The 22,197-nt window shown below is 40.4% G+C and overlaps 1 protein-coding gene across 1 annotated transcript; it reads right to left on the bottom strand.

Annotated features, from left to right (window-relative positions):
- Positions 1-8,651: 8,651 nt before the first annotated feature.
- Positions 8,652-10,795, bottom strand: cebpa (CCAAT enhancer binding protein alpha). The gene has a single exon (XM_038267426.1). The coding sequence runs from the start codon at positions 10,574-10,576 to the stop codon at positions 9,659-9,661; it is 918 nt and encodes a 305-aa protein (XP_038123354.1). The 5' UTR covers positions 10,577-10,795; the 3' UTR covers positions 8,652-9,658.
- Between the last annotated feature and the right edge of the window lie 11,402 nt (positions 10,796-22,197).

The following is a 22,197-nucleotide window of genomic DNA, read 5'->3' on the forward strand; positions in this document are numbered from 1 at the left end:
AGTTTTAGAGGAAGAAGAAGAAGTAATATTTCTTTTTTTTTTCAGACTTTAGAAACTCAGAAGCTGATCAAATATCGGGTTAAATATCGGTGGGGGGGCCGATGTCCGATTTTCAGTTTTAAGGCCGATACCGATAGGGGGCCGATTATATCGTGCATCCCTAAAATGTTCTGATCTTTGAGAAGAAAGGAAATATGGATCCTCTCCTACCAGCAGGGAGGGTTTGGACTCTTGGATTTCATCTCAGCAGCTTCCTCCCTCAGATATACAACAACAGACTAATCAGATGTTTGGGCATTATGGTAGAACTTCTCTTAATCTCCTTCTCTGGTTCTGGAGCTTCCTGGATGCATGTGTCTGTTGCTTCTCCTTAAACCAGGATCCATGGGGCCGGAGCAGAAAAGAAGGTCCTAAGATGCTCTGGAATTGGGAGTCCTTTGATGCAGAGGGGACATCTGCAGAGTTTTTCCTGAAGGATTACATCCTCCTCCCTCCTCCTCCTCCTAAGCAGAACCTCGCCTCTGAGCCAAAGGTCCAGTTTTATCATGTTTCTGTGAACTTTTGATCTGGATCCACTCTCAGCTCTCATTCTTGGCCCTCGGTTTCCTCCAACACATGTTTTCTTCCTTTTTCAGAACCAAAGCCCATAAATCAGCTGATAGATGCTGGTTCTGCTCGGTCTCTGATGAGCGGGTTGACTTTTTTTGGGGGGAATTCTGCTGTTTTTATTTAGCGATGCACACGCTGAGGCTGTGACCCGATGGGCTCAGATTGAAGAGAGCATCATTGAAGGTGTGAATAAGCTGGTTCTGTTTCCCTAAACTTTGGACTTTTTCTCAATTTTGCATTAAGGAATAAATGCTGACGGTTTTTCATCTCAGAGATCTGATGATCAATGGTTCTGAAGGTTCTGCTGAACCACAACCCTCCTTTCTGATCCAGGAGGACCTTCTAGAGACATCTCTGACTGGATCCATTAAAAATGCAACATGAAGGTCTGCTGCAGAATGATCTGGTACTGGAAGCTGCCAATCTAGCCAGAGTTCCTGGTCTGGAACACCTTGGTTCAGAATCTGGGTGAGATGATTCCTGCTGGGATCTTCAGCGGCTCCATCATCCCTGTCAGCGGCACTAGAATCATGATAAATTCCTTCCACGTGTTCTCTGGGTTCTGTCCCGCTTCTTTTGGCTTTATTCTGATTCATCAGGACTTTATTGTGGTTCTATTGGGGGACCGGGTTCTGATTTTTTTACTCTTCATGTTGTCCAGTTCTTCTGTTCTGGGCCTGTAATCTGCATTTTTGACGCTAATTTTATTTTGTTACAATCCTGTTTTATTGTTTTTAATCTGGGATATTCTGTTATTATTGTGATTTTTATGCTTGTTTGTTTTAGGATGCGTTCCATCCAGTGGCGGATCTAGAAAATTTTACATGGGGGGGCAAAGGGGTGGCAAGAGGTCTTGGCAGGGTGGCAGAAGTAGACGGTACATGGGAATCCTCATATGTGAGCTGCACAAAACACTTTTAAACTACAGTAGTTGTTGTTTAATCATGCCCTTACACACTACAAAGTTTTTCTTTTAAATTCACAACAGAATAAGCAAAGTGCAGTGATCAAACAAAAAAAAACTGCATCTTTTAAAAAGTAAAAGTCTAACAAGCAAAATCCCTTTAATTTATTTGTTATAATAATTGTGTCCAAGATGCAGTGGACTACAAGTATGAAACAGCGGACAATACTCTACCTAAAAACGTATGCCCTGAAACCACAAATGACCCATGGTCAGCCATTTCTTTAAGAAAGCTTAAGGCGACGGTTGTTGTGCTTAGCAGCAAAACGTTTTACAAACTTATCTAAATCTGGTGCTTTTGCACGCTGTTTCTCAATACTGAGAACAGCCAGATTTCTCAAACGGTCTTCTGCCATGGTTGAGCGCAGGTGAGTTTTTACAAGCTTTAAAGTGGAAAAGCTTCGCTCACACCCAGCAGTACTAACTGGCAAAACAATAGCAATCTTGCACAGGCGAAAAAGTTCAAAGAAAACCTCTTTAAAAGGCACCAAGAATGTCACAAACTCCGTCAGACTGGACGGGTTTACTTTGCCGTTTGCTCTGCTTCTTTCAAGAAGTCTTTTTGCCTGGTGTATCTCAGTTTTTAAGTCTTGCCAGTCAGAGTCGTATTCCTCAGCCACTAACAAAACTAATTCTTCCTTTAAAAAGTCATTGTTGGATGGGTTTAAAGCTTGTATACCCCTCATAATTTTACTGCTAGAGTTAGAAAAGCGCCTGTCCACTTCACTGATCATTGAGTCTATGATGGGAATGAATATACCTATTCTAAAGGCATCTTTGCTGTCAATGTGTGTTTGCTGTCCAAGTGTAGATGTTACAAGAGTATCATGTAGTATCCTAGATGTGTGTTTGGTTCTTTTGGATTTGACAATAGTAGAAATGTTACAACCATTGCATGTGTCAATTGCTGTACTCCACAGGTCATTAAAGCTCTCCTCTTTAAGATAATCTTCCAATGTCTGTCTGAGGGTTTCAGTAAGGTCAGCTGCTTTGGTAAGGTCCACATTAGTTGACTGGAGCATCTCAGATAAAATCTTAGTTTCACCTAGAACTTTTCTGAAGACTGCAAGGAGCCCTATGAAATTAAAATCCATTTGAGAACGAAGTCCTCTTGCGTCTACAGCTCTCTGTGGATTAGCCTCATCTGAAATTTCATCCAGCACTCTTATTACTGCAGGCAGCCTGTCCATAAGGTTTCTACATGCAGCATAGCGACAGGCCCATCTAGTGTCACTTAGCCTAGGAAGTTCTCGTGGTGGCACACCACTGAACATTTCTTTTTGAACATCCATCCACTTAATGTGAACATATGAGCCTGACATGAATGTGTACAGTCTTTCCAGCAAAGTGAAAAAACATGCAGCTTCTGGGACATTTTTTACACTGTCCACAATGACAAGATTCAAACAATGTGCCCTGCAGTGAACATAAAATGCATGTTTGGCAACTTCTTTAACCCTTGTTTGGACCCCAGAGCACCTGCCACTCATGACTGCAGCCCCATCATAGCCTTGGCCTACCAGATTCTCTTTGTATTCCAGTCCATACTTTTCTAGACATGAAATAATTTTCTCTGTCAAACTTACTGCGTGCTCTAAATTCTGGTACTCAAGGAAGCTCTCCTGAACCACACCATTGTAATAATATCGTACGACCAGAGATAGCTGCTCCTTTTTTTGAATGTCTTTAGTCTCATCAGCTAAAATAGAAAAGTGCTCACTTTCTTTAACCTCTTTAATAATTTCCTCTCTCACCATTTCTGCTTAACACTCCAAAATCTCATTTTGTGTGCTTTTGCTTGTGTATTTAGCATTTCTGGGACCCTGACACAGCCGCTTTTTCACTAAGGCATCATGTTTACTCACAAGATCTAAAATCTCAAGGAAATTTCCTCTGTTTTTTGAGTTTTCTGATTCATCATGGCCACGTTGGGAAATATTCTGAGTGGCTGTCAACAGCAAGGTTTCAGCTAAAGTTTTGATGTACTTTTGATTTTCGATTATTTGTTTCTGATTTTCATCTCCCATCATTCCCAAGACAGCTGTGTTTTTCTTGGCCATTCTTTTAAACTCACTCCATGCAATCATTGCATTCACATGTGTGTCTGCTCTGGAATGTACACTAAACCCACTGTCTTTGGAAGTGGCCTTCTTCCAGTTAGAATAGCCATTTTCTGAAGTGAATACACTGTTTTTAAAATGTGCAAAATGTCTGCATGCAAAGCAGAATGCTGCATCTTTAGACATGGAATATTCAAGCCATGGCCAAGAACTGTACCACTCCCTGTGGAAGCTTCTTTTTGCTGCTCCATGTTGTGTCTTTGGAAATGTCTTTAAATCAGGCTGCACTGCTGCATCACCTTTGCATTTTGATATATCTTAAAAAACAAAGAGTGCCATATATGATTATCTAATGCAATTGAACAGTACATGGACATAGCTAATACATATGTGGCATTACATATATTATCCCTCTGTATGGCAATTTATATAGAAGAAGAATAAAAACATACCATGTGGTCCAGGGAGAATTTCAGGTCTACCCTCTTCCTCTCTGTCATCTTCCTCCTCCTCCTGATCATTCCCTGCGTCTGTTCCTCTCTCTGAATCTGGAGCCTCCTCTTCATCTCTCACTGATTCTTCTTTTTCCTCAGCTCCTGCACTTATTTCCTCATTTCCTTCACTCATTTCTGTGTCTCCCTCATGTATTTCCTCTTCTTCGTCACTTATTTCTGTGTCTCCTTCAGTCTTTTCCTGCACTGACCCTCCTGGGCTCTCCAGTTTACTGCCTTCTCCCTCATTTCCCTTGCGCTCTTCCTCTTGTGTACTTGTTGGAATTTTCTTTGCAAAAAAGCTGGTTATATCCCCACTTTTAGCCTTCCTTTTCATGGCTAGGCCTATGAAGTAATATTTGCATGCAAAAGTCAATTTGTGAAAACCTCTGGTTATCCTTGTATTTCATTAGCCTACACTGTAGGGCCATGGAACTTATAAGTTAAGTAGCATATACTACAATACCTATATATATATATATTAGTGCTGTCAAAATTATGGCGTTATTATCGCGTTAACGCGAGGCCATTTTAACGGCGATAATTTTTTTAACGTGAGATTAACGCTATGTGGTTTTATGGTACAATTTTCCAAGTACATCCCGCTGCAGCCTGCGAGAAGGCGGGGCTATTTTCCCCCAGTCTATGCATTTCTCATAGGCTTCAAGAGCGGAGCTCCTCAAGGAAAAAAGACGCTCATACACTGGGTGGCGCTAGTGCCTTTTCTTTAAGCACCACCACCAACAAACAAGTTGAGTGTCTGGTAACTAGTAGCAACCTGAAATACGCTGAGAAAACAGATTACTGAGGTGAAATGGAATCTGCTACGGCACTCTTGCTGTCTGTGTACGCCACAGGTCGGTATCGTGTGTGTGTGTGTGTGTGTGTGTGTGTGTGTGTGGGTGGGTGGGTGTGTGTGTGTTCTCATTTTTGTTAAGAGGCTAAAAAGTAACTTTCTAGAGCATAGACTACCTCCATCTAGTGATGTCGGTCTATTGATTTTGATGTATTGATTGAAAATTGTTCATTATTATCTTGGTTAATTAACATCTAATGTTAACTGTACTGCATTTTATAGCAGTAGGGTAAAATGCTTGTCTTTGTTCAAAAGACTGTATTAACTGTAAAGACTGTCTTTTACATCAGCCTGTTTTCAGGGCCTTTTTTTTGGCTACATATTTGTTATTTTTTGCTACATGCCTCCCCATCTTCTTGCCATATGTTTCTATGGCATAAATCAGTGTCTGTGACCTGTTTTCATAAAAAAAAAAGAACATTGGCACAAACCTAGCCTGTATGTATTTTTTGTATGTCATCGAGAGTATTTAAATGATTTTCAATCAGAAAAAAAATTTGCGATTAAAATGCGATTAATCGCGAGTTAACTCAGCCATTGATGCGATTAATCGCGATTAAAAAAATTTAATCGATTGACAGCACTAATATATATATATATATATATATATATATATATATATATATATATATATATATATATATATATATATATAGGTATTGTAGTATAGCCTATATAACAAATATAAATGAGAAAGATTTATCACATTCACACACCAGTTATGTTTAGACTACTTAATTCTATTGTATTTGTTATTTCCCCAGTTATAACCTGGTTTCATTGCTGCGATATCTGAGAGGAATTGGATTTATAGGACTGCTCAGCTAATCAAATCAACACTGTAGCCTGCGTATTGTAACGTAACGACGGCATAACGGTTACCATCAGTAAATCAGTTAACGTTATGGATACAAAAAATATTTTGTATTTTTTTATTAAGCTGTTTTTTTCTTAACATTAATCAAAGGGAAGAGTGCTCTTACAAATCCCGAGGGAAGGATTTGACCGACACACTCGCTGTTTTTGCTAATCGTCTTTAGCAGATATTGACTACAAATGTAACTTTTAAGTGAAACGTGTGTTTAAACTACACCTGGTAAAAGTCACTTCACCTTCAGATGCCCTGGGACAGCTCAGTCTCTCCAGTTGGTTTGCACACTACAGAGCCACCGCGACGCTGCAGACTGTGTGTGTGTGTCAGACAGACTGAGCCGGACGGTGGCAAATAATACATTAAAAATAAAAAACTAAATTGCAACCTTTTGGTAAATGTATTGTTTTGAGAATCCTGTGAACATAGTGGCAGGTTGTTTTTACAGGTACAGCTTTTGGATCATCAAAGTTAGGGGGGCAGCTGGGGGGGCAAAGCTCTATATTGGGGGGTCAGCTGCCCCCCCCTTGCCCCCCTGTAGATCCGCCCATGGTTCCATCATAACAATGTTTTATTGTTTTAGATAATTATTCTTCTCTAAATATTCAGTTTTATTGTTTTTATCCTTCTTGTATTCTGTCATAATCCAGTGTTGATTTGGTTTTGTTATAATCCTTGTTTTTTTTTTTTTTTCTTTTTCTATTATAACCCTGTTTTATTCTTTTTCATTTTGGTTTTAATCTGAATCAGATTATTTGTTCTGTTTCCTCTGATTTTAACTCTGGATTTAAAAAGTTGTGTTTTAGCTCATATTCATAATACTTTTTATTCTTTTTTTGCTTCAGTAGGTTAAAGGTCATGACTCTAAACCAGTTTATTGCACATGAGGGTTAAAGTGCTCAGATTATAAGTGTCCAACAACTGAAAATCTTGGACCATAAGGGTTTGGTGAGGAGAGATTATCTGTTTAGATTATGCTTGCCTCTGTTTGTAACCTTAAGATATTTTCAGTGTTTTATTGGATGAGAAGTCTCTCTTTTTTTTTTTTCTCATATGTTTTTTACTCTTCTCCATTTGTAGCAATCGGTATCATATTTTCCAATAAGAAGGACCAAATTAACTGAGTCTGGAATATATATTTCTAGACATTATAGACCAGTATATTTTCCGATCTAAACTTTGAATGTCATCAGTTCAGAGTAAAATCCAATCGTCTAAATGAGGCCAGAATATTTGGAAGTACGACTCAGGAAAACCAGGTTCTACTTCAGATTTAGTTCTGTTCTTTAAACATTTAATAACAGAATATATTTAGTATTGAGTTTATTTAACCTTTGAAGAAATCGTTCATTTAATAAAGATAAATAAGCACTGCTGAGGAACATGTTCCTTAACAGGAGGGGGGGGTTAGATCCTCTTTTAATTTGGAATAGGTTTCATAATTGTTTAATTAATTAATTAATTATACATCTATTATTGATTATATCTTGTAATTATTTCCCATATATGTTTGGAAAGGTGAGGAAAATGTGATGAATTTGAATGTAACAGAGAGTTGTAGATGAAGCGAATTAAGCGCTGAGGTTTGGTGTATTTGATTATGTTGTGATTCTTTACATCAAAGGTTATATTTCATTTTAGGTTAAATTTTTTTTAAATGATCACAAACATCTAATAAACATCTAACATAAACTATTGCCTCGCTGCGCCGATCCTTATTGTGTCAGTAAACAGAAACACGTGGAGAATAATTCAATTTAAAACGTCATTTTCTGTTTGTTGGAAGCTGGATCATTTGAATTCTGTGTTTATTACTGTCGGTTGGGTTATTGGGAACGGACCAAATCTTCTTCTCTCCAGAACCAAGAGGGCAGCTGAACTCATGTTAGAAAATCTGCATCTGGATGAAGGAGAAGAATCTCTGGATAGAGGAGGCCGACGTAGAGATTTTGGACCACGATGGACAGAACAGTGAAACACAGATTAGAACAAACGCCTCAGACCGGCTTTAAAGCACGGTAGTGGGGGATGCTGATCTGGTTTGTTTGTTTTTTTCCCTCTCCGACAGAAACAATGATTGATCCAGTTCTAATCTGATCTCTCTAATGTTCCTCCTCTACTGCCTTTCGGTTCTGGTTCTAACGTTTAGATCCAGCTGCCTGCCTGCGTAGTTCCAGCTCATCAACAGACGGCGCCTGAAGCGACAGAGAAACTGTGTTTTGCTGCGTTGGGTGACTGTGAGCCTCAGCAGCTTCTTCTGAGTCTGATGTTACAGAAACAGGAGGATCTGCTGGGATTCGAGAACATCACCAGAATCCATCAGTAATTCATTCAGAACTGAGATGAAAACAGATCCGACCAGAACGGACTTCTGCCGATTGCTGTTGTTTGATGAGGAGGTTCTGTTCTGGCTGAAATACCAGCATCTGGTCTGGTCAAACATGTTGACCCATTTCTGATTCTTCTCCTAGAGCATTTTCCTGCTCAGGCTGAGCTCCTCTCTCAGATTAAAGCTCAGCTTATGAATGATGCTGAGAGCAGATGGTCTGCTGCAGGCTGAGCGCTGACTGGACCAGAACCACCTTGAAGCTGCAGCTTTGCAGCGCATCAGGACCTGCAGACCCGTCGGATTTGTTTAAATCAATAATCTGAGTGAAGCTGAAAACATGCCTCAAAGATCAAACGAAGGAAAACATTTTATTATCTGCTTCTAAAACCAGGTTAAATACGAACGTTGGGAACAGTCAGCTGGCTGCAGTTTTAATAGAGGTCAGGAAAAACGTCCAGAAGCACCAGGAGGATGTGATAAAACAAGGTTCTTTTATTAAAATGCTTCAGATGTTTGTTTTTTGTATTTTTTGTGTTTCATATTCATTCATATATATATTTATATAGTGACTTATTTTACACTTGGGTCAAAAAGTTTGAAATACACAGAAACAAAAGTGCTTCTTCCTCGCTGACACAAGCCTGAAAATGATTCTAACAGAGCCGTTGGTCACGGGTCAAAGGTCACTGAAGGCACCGTGTGAGGATGACTCACCAGAGGAGAAGAGGAAGAGCCGCCCTGCATAGAAACCCGTTCACATTTACACACAGAATAAAAGAAAAATAAAACCACATGAAAACACTGGGATATGTGCAGAGAGTTCTGTTTGTGTCCGGATCAGTACCGCTCATGTCTCTGAGACAAGGTGCTACAGGTTATAGTGCATGTGAAAGGCTGCTTCCGTCTCTGCAGAGGTTTCCCTGCAGGATGCATGAAGCAGCACGGGTCCGAGTCCTCGATCCTGGATGTTCTGGACCATCTGCAGGGTCAACAGCTCACTTCATGGAGATGGTTACAAACACAGAACACAGCACATGTATAAAGGAAAGACAGGTTGAACCCAGGTCCAATGATTCCTTCCTTAGCTGCACGGTTCTGACAGCTGCTGAGTCTGTGTGAGAATAAGGCACAGAACCAGCTGAGCTCTGCTGGCGGCTCTATGGATCAGCTTATCGGCTTTATGCACAAAACTCTCAAAAAGGCACAAACGTGGAGAGAAAAGCCTCTGGAATGAGTCCGTCTCCCTCCTTTCAGTTTAGTCAGTGAGATGAAGGTCCAGTAACAAGTTCTGAGTTTGGTTCATTCAGAAATAAAAGAACCAAAGCTGCTTCCAGTCTGCTGGGGTTTAAATCATTGGATTTCTTTTGGTTCAGTTTGTAGCTGCTGGAGGAGAAACTGAGGAGAAGCTGTCCAGATGTTCCTCAGAGAGGCCCTCCAGTAAATCCAGAAAGTACCAGTCCAGAACCGGTCCGGTTCCCTCAGCTGCCCATGGGTTTGAAGGAGCCGTCCGGCAGCTGCCTGAAGATGCCCCGCAGCGTGTCCAGCTCCCGGGTCAGGTGCTCCACCCTCCTCCTCAGCCGGTCGTTGTCGGCCGTCAGCTCCACCACCTTCTGCTGCGTCTCCAGGTTGCGCATCTTCGCCTTGTCGCGGCTTTTACGCACCGCCACGTTGTTGCGTTCGCGCCGCAGCCGGTACTCCGGGCTGCTCTTATCGACGTGCTTCTTGGACTTCCCTCCAGCCCGCTGCTGCTCCAGCAGCTTCAGGCTGCCCTGCTGCTGGTGGTGGGGGTGCTGGTGGTGGGGGCTGGGCACCGGGGTCGGTGGGGGGGTCGGGTGTCCCGGCTGGAGGTGCATGGTGGTCTGCGCGCAATGCGCAATCTGGTACTGAAGGTGCGGCATCTGCTGCTGCTGCTGCTGCTGGGGGGGCTGCTGGTGGTGCTGGGAGTACTGGGAGTGAGGGTGAGGGTGGGGGTGGTGGTAGGAGGGCGGCAGGTTCAGGTTCATGTCCTCGTCGTCCCGCGGCTCCTGCTTGATGGCCACCGGGCGGATGCGCGGCGGGTTGTGCTCGTAGAAGGGCTCCATCTTGGAGTCCATGTATCCGGACATGTAGAGCTGCTGCTGGGACACAGAGTCATAGTCTCCGCTCATCATCTTCAGCTTGTCCTGCCGGGAGCTGTGGTGGAACAGGTCGGCCAGGAAGTCGTCGTTGAAGGCTGAAGGGTCGATGTAGGCGCTCAGGTCGATGGACGTCTCGTTGTCTCCGATGTCACCGCCGAGGTCAGCCGGGTCTCTGTAGCCGGAGGAGGGCTGCTGGTTGTGGGTCAAGCTGCTCATCAGGGGCCGGGGCGCCGCCTCGTACAGGTTGGAGAGCTCCATGGAGAACCTAAAGCCGGGCATGCATGGCGAGGAGCTCCGGGAATCCAGTTTTAGAGAAGGTGGGGCTCTCAGGTGGGGCTCTCAGGTGAGACCAGCTGCGCTCAGCGAGACGTCCAGCTGCGTGACACTCTGAGTGTGCGTGGAGAGGAGCTGCGTGAAGCTGCGGGCTGCGGGGCTGATTCCTGCTGCTCAGTAACCTCTGAGCTGTCATGGTGAGGCTTTATAGGCGGAGGGAGGGGGGCGGGGCCGCCAGGGCGCAACACACACACACACACACACACACACACACACACACACACACAGCCTGCGCTCAGACCTGGTCCCGCTCAGACCCAGAACATGTTCCAACCTCAGAACTCAGAACCGAATCTTAGAGGAAACTCTTCTTCTGCACCGCAGAGATCTTATCTCTCACCTGCACACCTGAGTTCACTGCTGGAACAGAAAACTTTCTCCTGCTCAGGTGTTCCGCTCCAATAATTCAGGTCTCTGCAGAAACCTGCTGGAAATAATAATGCATCGAAATGAGTCCGGATCTAAAGTCGGACTTTACAGTTTTATCGTTTCCAGACCAACAAACCAGCAGAAGGTGATCAGAGCGGGGGAGGGGAGGAGCTGAAGAGGAGGGCTGCAGCGCCCCCTATGGGCCGCTGGGACTCATTGCTGCTAAGACGATTATTTACAGCTTAAGTAAAAAAAAAAAAAAGATATTTAACAAATATTCAGTGAATTCAGATCATTTCTGCTTTCAGTTGTTTCAGAAAGTCCAGCATGAAGATCCGAGTCTCTCAGACTCTGGATCATGAATCTGCTGCCATTAGAACATGTTGCTGCTCTATCCATCCTATAAACACTCATTAAAAATCAGCGGGTCTGAATAAAGAAAATCATCAACCAGACATTTTTAATTTGAATCTGTTACTTTAAACAGAATTTAACACTGAAATAAAGTAAGGTTTTTATGCTTCCTTGTTATACATTGAATTATTGAATAAAAAATTTTTTTTTTCCCATTTTAAAATCTAAACGTTTTTTTTTTTAATTAGAGAACAACAATCGTTCAGTTTGGTTTATAGATAATTTCCTGATTCCCATATTTTCTCAAACCCCTGAACTGATGGTTTGTTATTTTCTTTCTTTTTTCTGTCTTAATGTTGGCAGTGGGCTTTAGGCTGCCCTGCAAGGCTTTAAACCTGGGTTTAACCAGAGACTAAGCCATTCTCAAGCACATATCAAGGAGCTCATTTTGAGCCTGGATCCAGATTTATTGTTGATTCTGTTCATGGTGGAGAATCCTGCTTCACAGCAGCAGGTTGAGCCAAACATCCTCTAAATGTGCAGGGTCATCTTTGAGCACGCCATTTCACTTTTCTTTCACCAGTTCACCACAGTTCTTCCAGCAGTCCACACTTTCTCTGCTCTCTTTTTCTCATGGTCTTCTCCTTCTTTCCCATCGCCCGGCTTGCCACAGGTTTGCCTGCTGTGTCAAATGCTACGTTCACACCGGACGCAGCAAGAGCAGCAAAATCGCGTCTGCTGCTTCATTTTTGCTGCTTGTACCAGTTAGTTCTGACGCGCGTTGGGCGGAGCTTCACTATCCTTTCTCTGCCTTGCAGCTATATTTGCTGTGATCAGTGGGAATAAAGTAGTTTTAATATGTTTTTAAGTGAGAAAATCCACCTGAAAACTTAATCTGTGCAGTCAGTTCATCCAGATTACAATCCTGCCTTCCAATATTATTTCTGTCGGAGCCGCTCAGACCCCCACATACCAGCGGTGCGCTGTCAGTAGGAATCCCTTCATCAGCAGCCTCTGGCCGGGTCGCCTCCTCGCGGTTCACCGCGGCGGCTGGTAGGTGTTTTTCATCTAATTAATCCAAACTGCAGGCAGCAGGATAATAAAAGCGAACATATTCTGCCGGCAGATTTCTGCATTTTAAGTTAATTTATGCGTCAATAAACTGTTTCAGAGGAGTAATCATAGCACTCTGATCATCAGCGATGTGTCTGTCTCGCTGCCAGCTCCCAGATCAGCTTCTCTGATTGGTTGACACGGCGCGTCGATCAGCAAAAGTTCAATTTTTCCATCTCGAGCAGCAGCGCGTTTGCGGCGCGCCACGCGCATCAGATGCTTAAACGCGCCCGACGCGCTGCGGGACCTTTTGCTGCACCTTGACGCGCGTCAACCAATGACTTTGCATGTAAACTCACTGCTTCTGTCGCGCCTGCTGCGTCCGGTGTGAACGCAGCATAAAAGTAGCAGCAGCAGCAACCCAGACTGACAGCTCATTGGCTCATCTGGATCACGTGCAGCCTGGAGCCGGACGCTCCCCAGGGCTTTACCGTATTAACAGGAGAAGAGGCGCAAGTGAAGTTAGACAACATGCGGTAATTTATAAATGTTTTAAATCAGGTTGGGTCCGGATCCGCAGTCCCCTAATCCATGACTTCTGCTGTAAACCTTTCATTGAGATGCTCTGGAGGAGAAGATCCACCTGAAAAAGGTTCTGGAGGATTAAAGTCCGTTAACAGGCTGGTTGCTGCAACCTTTAATGCAACTCTGAGAGAAACAAGGTTGTCCTTCAGCAACATGTCCAACACTCCCACCATGTTCTGAGACCGACCCGACCAAACGCATTAGACCTCCTTTACTAAAGCAGGGTTGACCTTTACACAGTGATTCCATTTTCTCTGTAAAATCCAGATGGATCAGAACCTTTGAAGCCACATGGAGGCTGAGATGATAGACGAAGTCTTCTGCTCATGGCTGCTGGAGGAAGCGTTGATTCTGTGAGCTGGTCTGGTTCATCGATAAGGTTCTGAGAGAAAACTGCAACATGTTTGGATCCTTTTTCACTCGTTTCTCTCGTCTCTACTGGGTTTAATTTTAAAACAGATTCTTTTGATGTTGACGGTTTTTCTGTTCTGTTTTTATTTTTATTATGAAACTGAAATAAGGGTTGTATGAAATCTGTGAGCCTGTTTAGTCTAAAGTCACACTGGAAAAAATCGAAATCTAGATAAGCCATTTTTTTCCTTTAAATTACTGCATTTGTTCCTGAATTGAGGAGGTTAAAGAGACACTTTGCCAATGGAGCAAGACAATTTACATTTAAAATAAGAAAACACAACTACATTGTCTAATTTCAAGTGAATATTCTCTAATTATTTTATTTTAAGAGTTAAAAATACTTACTCCATTGGCAAACTGTCTCATTTACCTCCTTAAAATCAGGATAAATATACTTAACTTAAGACATTTTTACTTATTTCTAGATCCTTTTTGCAGTGCAGATGTGAGTTCATCTGTCCAACAGCTGAAGCTCCAATGTGTGAGAGATCTCCATACCCCCCCTCCCCCCGACACCAAAACCAAATGCTAATTCAGGGCGTCAGATTAGGGCGCCCCTGGTGGGGTGGACAGGAAGCCCCCACAGAGGAAGACTCCGACTGTTTAGATCATGGATGTTAATTAGTTTGCTGCTAACACGTTTAACCAGCTCAGCATTTTATCTCCATGTGCTAATCAGCTCCTGGTTCCTGGCGGGGCCCCCAGCAGGAGCTGGTGCCTCCAGATATTCTTCAACTTGCTCCATTTAGTCAGACGTGGGTTTAGTCAGACTGCAACATCGGTCCAAAACGTTTCTTTCTCTGATGTTTTAAAGAATGAACTCAGAAAGATCAGTTTATGAGCTGCGATCAGGTCCAGATATTCCAACCTGCACCCTGATGGAGATCCATCAGCATGAAGTCACTGTCACTTGGATCTCTTGATGATTTCTTTAACCGTCAAAATGTGTTCAAAGTTCCAGCTACTGGACGCTGTTGGACTCTCAGCCCACTGCCCACAGTCTGAGCAGCTGCATTTATGCACCACCCAGATGTCTTCTGGAGAAAATGATCAGATGACACAAGAACTGTTTGGTTCCAGAGACACGGGGTTAATGTTCCTATACCTGAGGCATGGTGGTGGCAGCATCATTGTTTAAGTTTGTTCCACTACAGGGGCTTCTGGTTACTGCACAGAGAGGATGTAATCACAAAGAAGCTTGACTACCTCCAGATTATACAAATTCCAGTCAGATCAGCAACAGGTACACTGCAAAAACGATCTGAAATTAAGTAAAAATTTCTTAAATCAAGTGTATTTACCCTTAATTTGAGCAGGTAAATAAGATAGTTTGCCAATGGAATAAGTGTTTTTACATTTAAAATAAGATGATTAGATAAAATGCACTTGAAATAAGATAATGCAATAGTTTTTTCTTATTTCAAATGTAAATTGTCTTGTTCCATTGGCAAAGTGTCTCACTTACCTCCTCAATTCAAGAAAAAATGCACTTATTTTAAGAACAAATGACTTATTTAGATTTACATTTTTTGCAGTGTGGTTAAAAACAGTTAAAAATGGACCCAGATGAAGGTCCTGGCAGGAAAGAGACTGTAAACACTCTGGAAATAATCGAAATCTAGATAAGTAATTATTTATTAAAATAAGTGGATTTGTTCTTGAATTGAGGAGGTAAAAGAGACATTTTGCCAATGGAACAAGACAATTTACACTTAAAATAAGAAAACACAATTGCATTGTCTTATTTCAAGTGCATATTCTCTAATTATCTTATTTTAAGAGTAAAAATACTTATTCCATTGGCAAACTATCTTATTTACCTACTTAGAATAAGGATAAATACACTTAATTTAAGAACTTTTTACAGCCGGGTTCCTGTTGTAGTCTGGAACTGTTGTTTTAGTCCTTCAGGTCCCCTGTCATCAGTAAAAAGATCCGAGTGTGAAAAAAAAAGAAGTGGCCATGAATGGATGGAAGAAAAAAAAAAGGTTCTGGTTTAAGCATCCCTGCAAAAACTCTCTGGTCATTTAAAAGGTTTCAGAAATGATTCTAAAAGAATCCCACTGCACTGCAAAAAATGTAAATCTACATAAGTCATTTTTTCTTAATATAAGTGCATTTTTTCCTGAATCGAGGAGGAAACTGAAACATTTTGCCAATGGAACAAGACAATTACCATTTAAAACAAGAAAAATACAATTGTATTGTCTTATTTCAAGTGCATATTATCTAATTATCTTATTCTAAGAGTGAAAATACTCATCCTATTGGCAAACTGTCTCATTTACCTACTCAAATTAAGGAAAATACAATTAATTTAAGACATTTTTACTCGTTTCTAGATTTTTGTCCAGTGTGCACTTGATCAGAGTAGCTCAGATTAATTCATTCTACAGTTAAAAACTGTGATGATTTTTGCTTTAAGCTAATAAATTACCTACATCCAATTTCTCAGTAATTATGGATTTTAACCCTTTGATGTATTACATACACAGTCAAAATAGCGTGTGCATCCTGTCAGTTTTTACACATTCATGGACTCCTAACAGCGTATGTTATCATTGGTTGTTATAAATGTTGTCACAAATTTGTAATATACCTACATTTATATTTAAAATAGAAAGAAAGTTTAGAAATATAAATTTCACAACCACCTTTAGACAGAAATGTGATGTTATGGACAAACTAGTAAGGATGAAGATTCATCTTCAGCTTCATTGTTAATCAATCCTTACCTCATCCACAGGACAGATAAAAATGCTATAGAACAAGCTGGGCTGGAGTCTGCACTACAAAAACAATCTAGAAATAGGTCAATATTTCTTGAATTAAGTGTATTTACCCTTAATTTGAGTATGTAAATCACATGATCTGCCAATGGAATTAGTATTTTTACACTTAAAATAAGATAATCGGATAATATGCACTTGAAATAAGACAAATCAATTGTGTTTTCTTATTTTAAGTGTAAATTGTTTTGTTTCATTGGCACAATGTCTCTTTTACCTCCTCAATCCAAGAACAAATGCACTCATTTTAAGAAAAAAGTACTTATCTAGATTTCGATTTTTTTCCAGCGTGAGCTTTAAAATCATCCAGTCACTGATTTTTCCAGAAGATGAGCTGAGATTCTTGGTGTCCAGATCAGGTTATATATGGAATAAAAAAAAGTGGTTGAGCAGAAAGTGTTCTCTTTGTCCTCCAGCAGTCTACGCCTATATCAGCATAACTATAGACTAAGATCAGGACAACCTGGGCTGCTCTTACAGACTAACACTGGTGGTTGGTTTTCTCCTTCTACTTTTAGAATTTCTAGGAATCACTGGTTAACCTGCAAATTGAGAGCAAACATAGTGAACCTAGGAAACAAGCAAATCTCTGAAATAAGATGGAGCTTGTTTTTTTTTAGCGCTTTATTCATGGGGAGGATTTTCTATTCTGAATTTAAAAGGAAACCCATGAATGTAATGCAAAAACGGTCTAGAAATGAGAAAAAATGTCTTAAATTAAGCCTATTTAGCCGTAGTTAGGTGAATAAGATGATTTGCCAGTGGAATGAGTATTTTACTTTAAAATAAGGTTAGATAACATGCTCTTGAAATAAGAAAATGCTATATTTCTTTTCTTATTTCAAATGTAAATTGTCTTGTTCCATTGGCAAAGTGTCTCACTTACCTCCTCAATTCAAGAAAAAATGCACTTATTTTAAGAACAAATGACTTATTTAGATTTACATTTTTTGCAGTGTGGTTAAAAACAGTTAAAAATGGACCCAGATGAAGGTCCTGGCAGGAAAGAGACTGTAAACACTCTGGAAATAATCGAAATCTAGATAAGTAATTATTTATTAAAATAAGTGGATTTGTTCTTGAATTGAGGAGGTAAAAGAGACATTTTGCCAATGGAACAAGACAATTTACACTTAAAATAAGAAAACACAATTGCATTGTCTTATTTCAAGTGCATATTCTCTAATTATCTTATTTTAAGAGTAAAAATACTTATTCCATTGGCAAACTATCTTATTTACCTACTTAGAATAAGGATAAATACACTTAATTTAAGAACTTTTTACAGCCGGGTTCCTGTTGTAGTCTGGAACTGTTGTTTTAGTCCTTCAGGTCCCCTGTCATCAGTAAAAAGATCCGAGTGTGAAAAAAAAAGAAGTGGCCATGAATGGATGGAAGAAAAAAAAAAGGTTCTGGTTTAAGCATCCCTGCAAAAACTCTCTGGTCATTTAAAAGGTTTCAGAAATGATTCTAAAAGAATCCCACTGCACTGCAAAAAATGTAAATCTACATAAGTCATTTTTTCTTAATATAAGTGCATTTTTTCCTGAATCGAGGAGGAAACTGAAACATTTTGCCAATGGAACAAGACAATTACCATTTAAAACAAGAAAAATACAATTGTATTGTCTTATTTCAAGTGCATATTATCTAATTATCTTATTCTAAGAGTGAAAATACTCATCCTATTGGCAAACTGTCTCATTTACCTACTCAAATTAAGGAAAATACAATTAATTTAAGACATTTTTACTCGTTTCTAGATTTTTGTCCAGTGTGCACTTGATCAGAGTAGCTCAGATTAATTCATTCTACAGTTAAAAACTGTGATGATTTTTGCTTTAAGCTAATAAATTACCTACATCCAATTTCTCAGTAATTATGGATTTTAACCCTTTGATGTATTACATACACAGTCAAAATAGCGTGTGCATCCTGTCAGTTTTTACACATTCATGGACTCCTAACAGCGTATGTTATCATTGGTTGTTATAAATGTTGTCACAAATTTGTAATATACCTACATTTATATTTAAAATAGAAAGAAAGTTTAGAAATATAAATTTCACAACCACCTTTAGACAGAAATGTGATGTTATGGACAAACTAGTAAGGATGAAGATTCATCTTCAGCTTCATTGTTAATCAATCCTTACCTCATCCACAGGACAGATAAAAATGCTATAGAACAAGCTGGGCTGGAGTCTGCACTACAAAAACAATCTAGAAATAGGTCAATATTTCTTGAATTAAGTGTATTTACCCTTAATTTGAGTATGTAAATCACATGATCTGCCAATGGAATTAGTATTTTTACACTTAAAATAAGATAATCGGATAATATGCACTTGAAATAAGACAAATCAATTGTGTTTTCTTATTTTAAGTGTAAATTGTTTTGTTTCATTGGCACAATGTCTCTTTTACCTCCTCAATCCAAGAACAAATGCACTCATTTTAAGAAAAAAGTACTTATCTAGATTTCGATTTTTTTCCAGCGTGAGCTTTAAAATCATCCAGTCACTGATTTTTCCAGAAGATGAGCTGAGATTCTTGGTGTCCAGATCAGGTTATATATGGAATAAAAAAAAGTGGTTGAGCAGAAAGTGTTCTCTTTGTCCTCCAGCAGTCTACGCCTATATCAGCATAACTATAGACTAAGATCAGGACAACCTGGGCTGCTCTTACAGACTAACACTGGTGGTTGGTTTTCTCCTTCTACTTTTAGAATTTCTAGGAATCACTGGTTAACCTGCAAATTGAGAGCAAACATAGTGAACCTAGGAAACAAGCAAATCTCTGAAATAAGATGGAGCTTGTTTTTTTTTAGCGCTTTATTCATGGGGAGGATTTTCTATTCTGAATTTAAAAGGAAACCCATGAATGTAATGCAAAAACGGTCTAGAAATGAGAAAAAATGTCTTAAATTAAGCCTATTTAGCCGTAGTTAGGTGAATAAGATGATTTGCCAGTGGAATGAGTATTTTACTTTAAAATAAGGTTAGATAACATGTTCTTGAAATAAGAAAATGCTATATTTCTTTTCTTATTTTAAATGTAACTTGTCTTGTTCCATTGGCAAAGTGTCTCACTTACCTCCTCAATTCAAGAAAGATGCACTTATGTTAAGAAATAAGTACTTATTTAGATTTCAAATTTTTGCAGTGTGGAAAAATAAAATAGATTACTTGTCTGGCTGCAGCATTTTGGTAGCCTGACGTAGTCCGACTCAATTCTAGTCAGAATGAGTCTGATGCTGCTCCATAGAGCTGTGATTATGGGGCGTGTTTCGAACGAACCAGGAAAAAAAATGCCTCTGCACTCAATTGGATAGACCTACAACCAATAAGAGCGACGGAGTGCGTGACGTATGTTAAGCGATGCATAGTTGTTGTTAACAAAAATCAAAGCGTGCAGTTGCACGCCTAGAATAAGAAGATGAGCCTTGATCGCGTTTCTCTGTTCCTCTTTTAAAATTAATTTGCTGTCGATATCTTCTAGAACAGACCTAATAGCAGAATCTACTCACCTCAACTCTCCAGCGGCAGCCATTATTGTTGTCACCCAAGCGCGCTTTGGTGACGTGGTTGATAACGTTACTGTTGGTCATCTGTCCATCATCGTATAAAGCCCGCCCTGACAATTTGATTGGATCGCCAGAGGGTGGGCAATCATACTCGCGCTACTATGGAGCAGAGCCAGACCGAACTTCCCGATCTCAAACTTTGTGGGCGGGACTAAGTTCAGAATGGCACCCAGGCTAGCATTTTGGATCAGCTGAAGGCTTTTAACTACAGTTTATGGACTTCCTGATAGTAAAGAATTACAATAGTCCAGCCTTTTTTTCTAACAGTTTTCTGTCTGGCGATGTGGCAATAAGAATAATTGTCTTGATGCCAAAAAGAAGCTGACTAATAAATCCTCCTCCCATTTCAACATCTGCAATAGTCCAGCTTTGAAGTAACAAATGCATCACTGTTAGACGAGAAATTTCTCATTTTTGCAATATTCCAGAAAGTTTTGAGCAGAGGTCACCATTGCGTTGCCCGCGGGCATCAAAGGGCCCTCACAGAACACATGGGGTGCCCTTAGTGTCTTTTGTGTGGAGCGACGGTGGCGGTGGGGCGACGGTGGCGTCGAATGAAGCAGTTTGCCCTGACATTTTGCCTCCAACATCCACAAACATGCAGCAACTAACAGAAGCAGCAGAATATGAGAATAGAGATGGAATGATGAAAATGGGTCCCTGTGTCCTCCAGCAGTCTATGCCTTTAACAGCACAAATGCAGAAAACAGCTCAGCGTAACCTAAGCATTTTGGACGAGGTATACGAAAGCTAGAGCCACAGCATGGTCAAGGTAGAGCTATTGATTTATGTCCTACCCTGCTTACATGAAACAATTGTGTTAAAGTAACTAAACATGATTAAGTAAATGCCAAAAATAGTTGCATTATTTTTTCAATTGTTGAAAATAATCTAGGATTATTCTTATTCTCTATTAATGAAGAGAGATGCTCTTGCTTTATGAAGGGTTGTTTCATGTAGAATTAGGCTATTTTTACAGATTAGGATTAGAACAGTTGAAGATTAGGAGGTGTAAGAAATGTATCTCTACATAGTAAGATTAAGGTCTCCTTTCTTCTCCAGCAAGGTAAGTCCATGTAAAAAAAAAAGAGTTTTATTTCATTAACTCCTATTTTGTAATCATAGTTAACGAAATAAATGACAAGTTCTGTTAAAAAAATAACATTCTGCATCATTCTATCTCTATTCTCCCACTCTGCAGAATCTGTTAGTTCAATCTCTAACCTTCTGCTCTCTCTGCTTTTTCTCATAGTAGCTTCATCTGGTCTGTTCCTGTTTGGCTGTGACTCCATCCAGGAGAGAAATATCAGCTGTGCTGCTGCCATCAACACCTTTGTTTCTAGATGTTGGAGCTTGGCCTGTTTTCCAGTGTGGTCCTGTTTCTCTGACTCTGACTAACTGGATGTGCTCTCTTCATCCTCTGACATGGGAGCTGGCTCGGAGCTCGTCTGCCTGGCTGTGTGTTTCCTGGACGGGGCCGCCTGTGGAGCTGGTTGACAGTTGCCTTTTGTATCTATGCTTCTTTTTCTATGTCTGCTTCTGTCTCCTTGAACCCCAGTGGGCCTCAGCTGATGGCCGCTCACACTGAGCCTGGTTCTGCTGGAGGTTTCTTCCTGTTCAAAGGGAGTTTTTCCTCTCCACTGTCGCTCCAAGCAGCGGCGTAGGAAGCGGGGGGGACGGGGGGGACATGTCCCCCCTAATATAAAAGCCAGGTGGATATGTCCCCCCCAAAAATTGTACCGCAAAATATTAGATTTTGACAATTTTTTAACTATCGTGCTTTTATTTTGAAGGCGCAGCATAGCGTTACGTCACTGTACTCCCCCTCCCCTCTGTGAACTGTTGAGTGTTTGAGCACTCAGAGGGAAACAGCGATACAGAAAGTCAGAAACTTGTTAATGAGGTAAAATGGTCTGTCGGGATGCTGCTATGAATAGTGCTTATTTATAACGTCTTGTTGTCAGTTCACTTTCATATATAGAAACTGAATCTTTTTGGTTTAGGCATCTTAGTCTTGTAGGAAGAGGATTAGGGCCACTGAAAAAAGTTAACTGATTTTTACATTTTTTTTTTTTAGTTTAACATGGGGGGTCAGAATTCTGACTTTTCTCAGAATTCTGACTTTAATCTCAGAATTCTGACTTTTTTCTTCTGACTTTTTTCTCAGATTTCTGACTTTAATCTGAGAATTCTGACTTTTTTCTCAGATATCTGACAGATGTCTAACTAAAAAATAACCAGAATATATGTTTAGAGTAAAGATTGACTACTTGTGTTTACACAAGCACACAATTTCAAATCTGCTGAGCTTGCTGTGCAAGAAAATGTAAAATATACGTATAAAGAAATATAACAGGAAGTACTGCTAAAACAAACTAAATGTTAAATAATGTAGATATTGGTTTAAAAAATTCTTC

The sequence above is a fragment of the Cyprinodon tularosa genome, unplaced genomic scaffold (assembly GCF_016077235.1).
Source record: "Cyprinodon tularosa strain WSP-4 unplaced genomic scaffold, ASM1607723v1 ctg672, whole genome shotgun sequence".
Taxonomy (NCBI): Eukaryota; Metazoa; Chordata; class Actinopteri; order Cyprinodontiformes; family Cyprinodontidae; genus Cyprinodon; species Cyprinodon tularosa.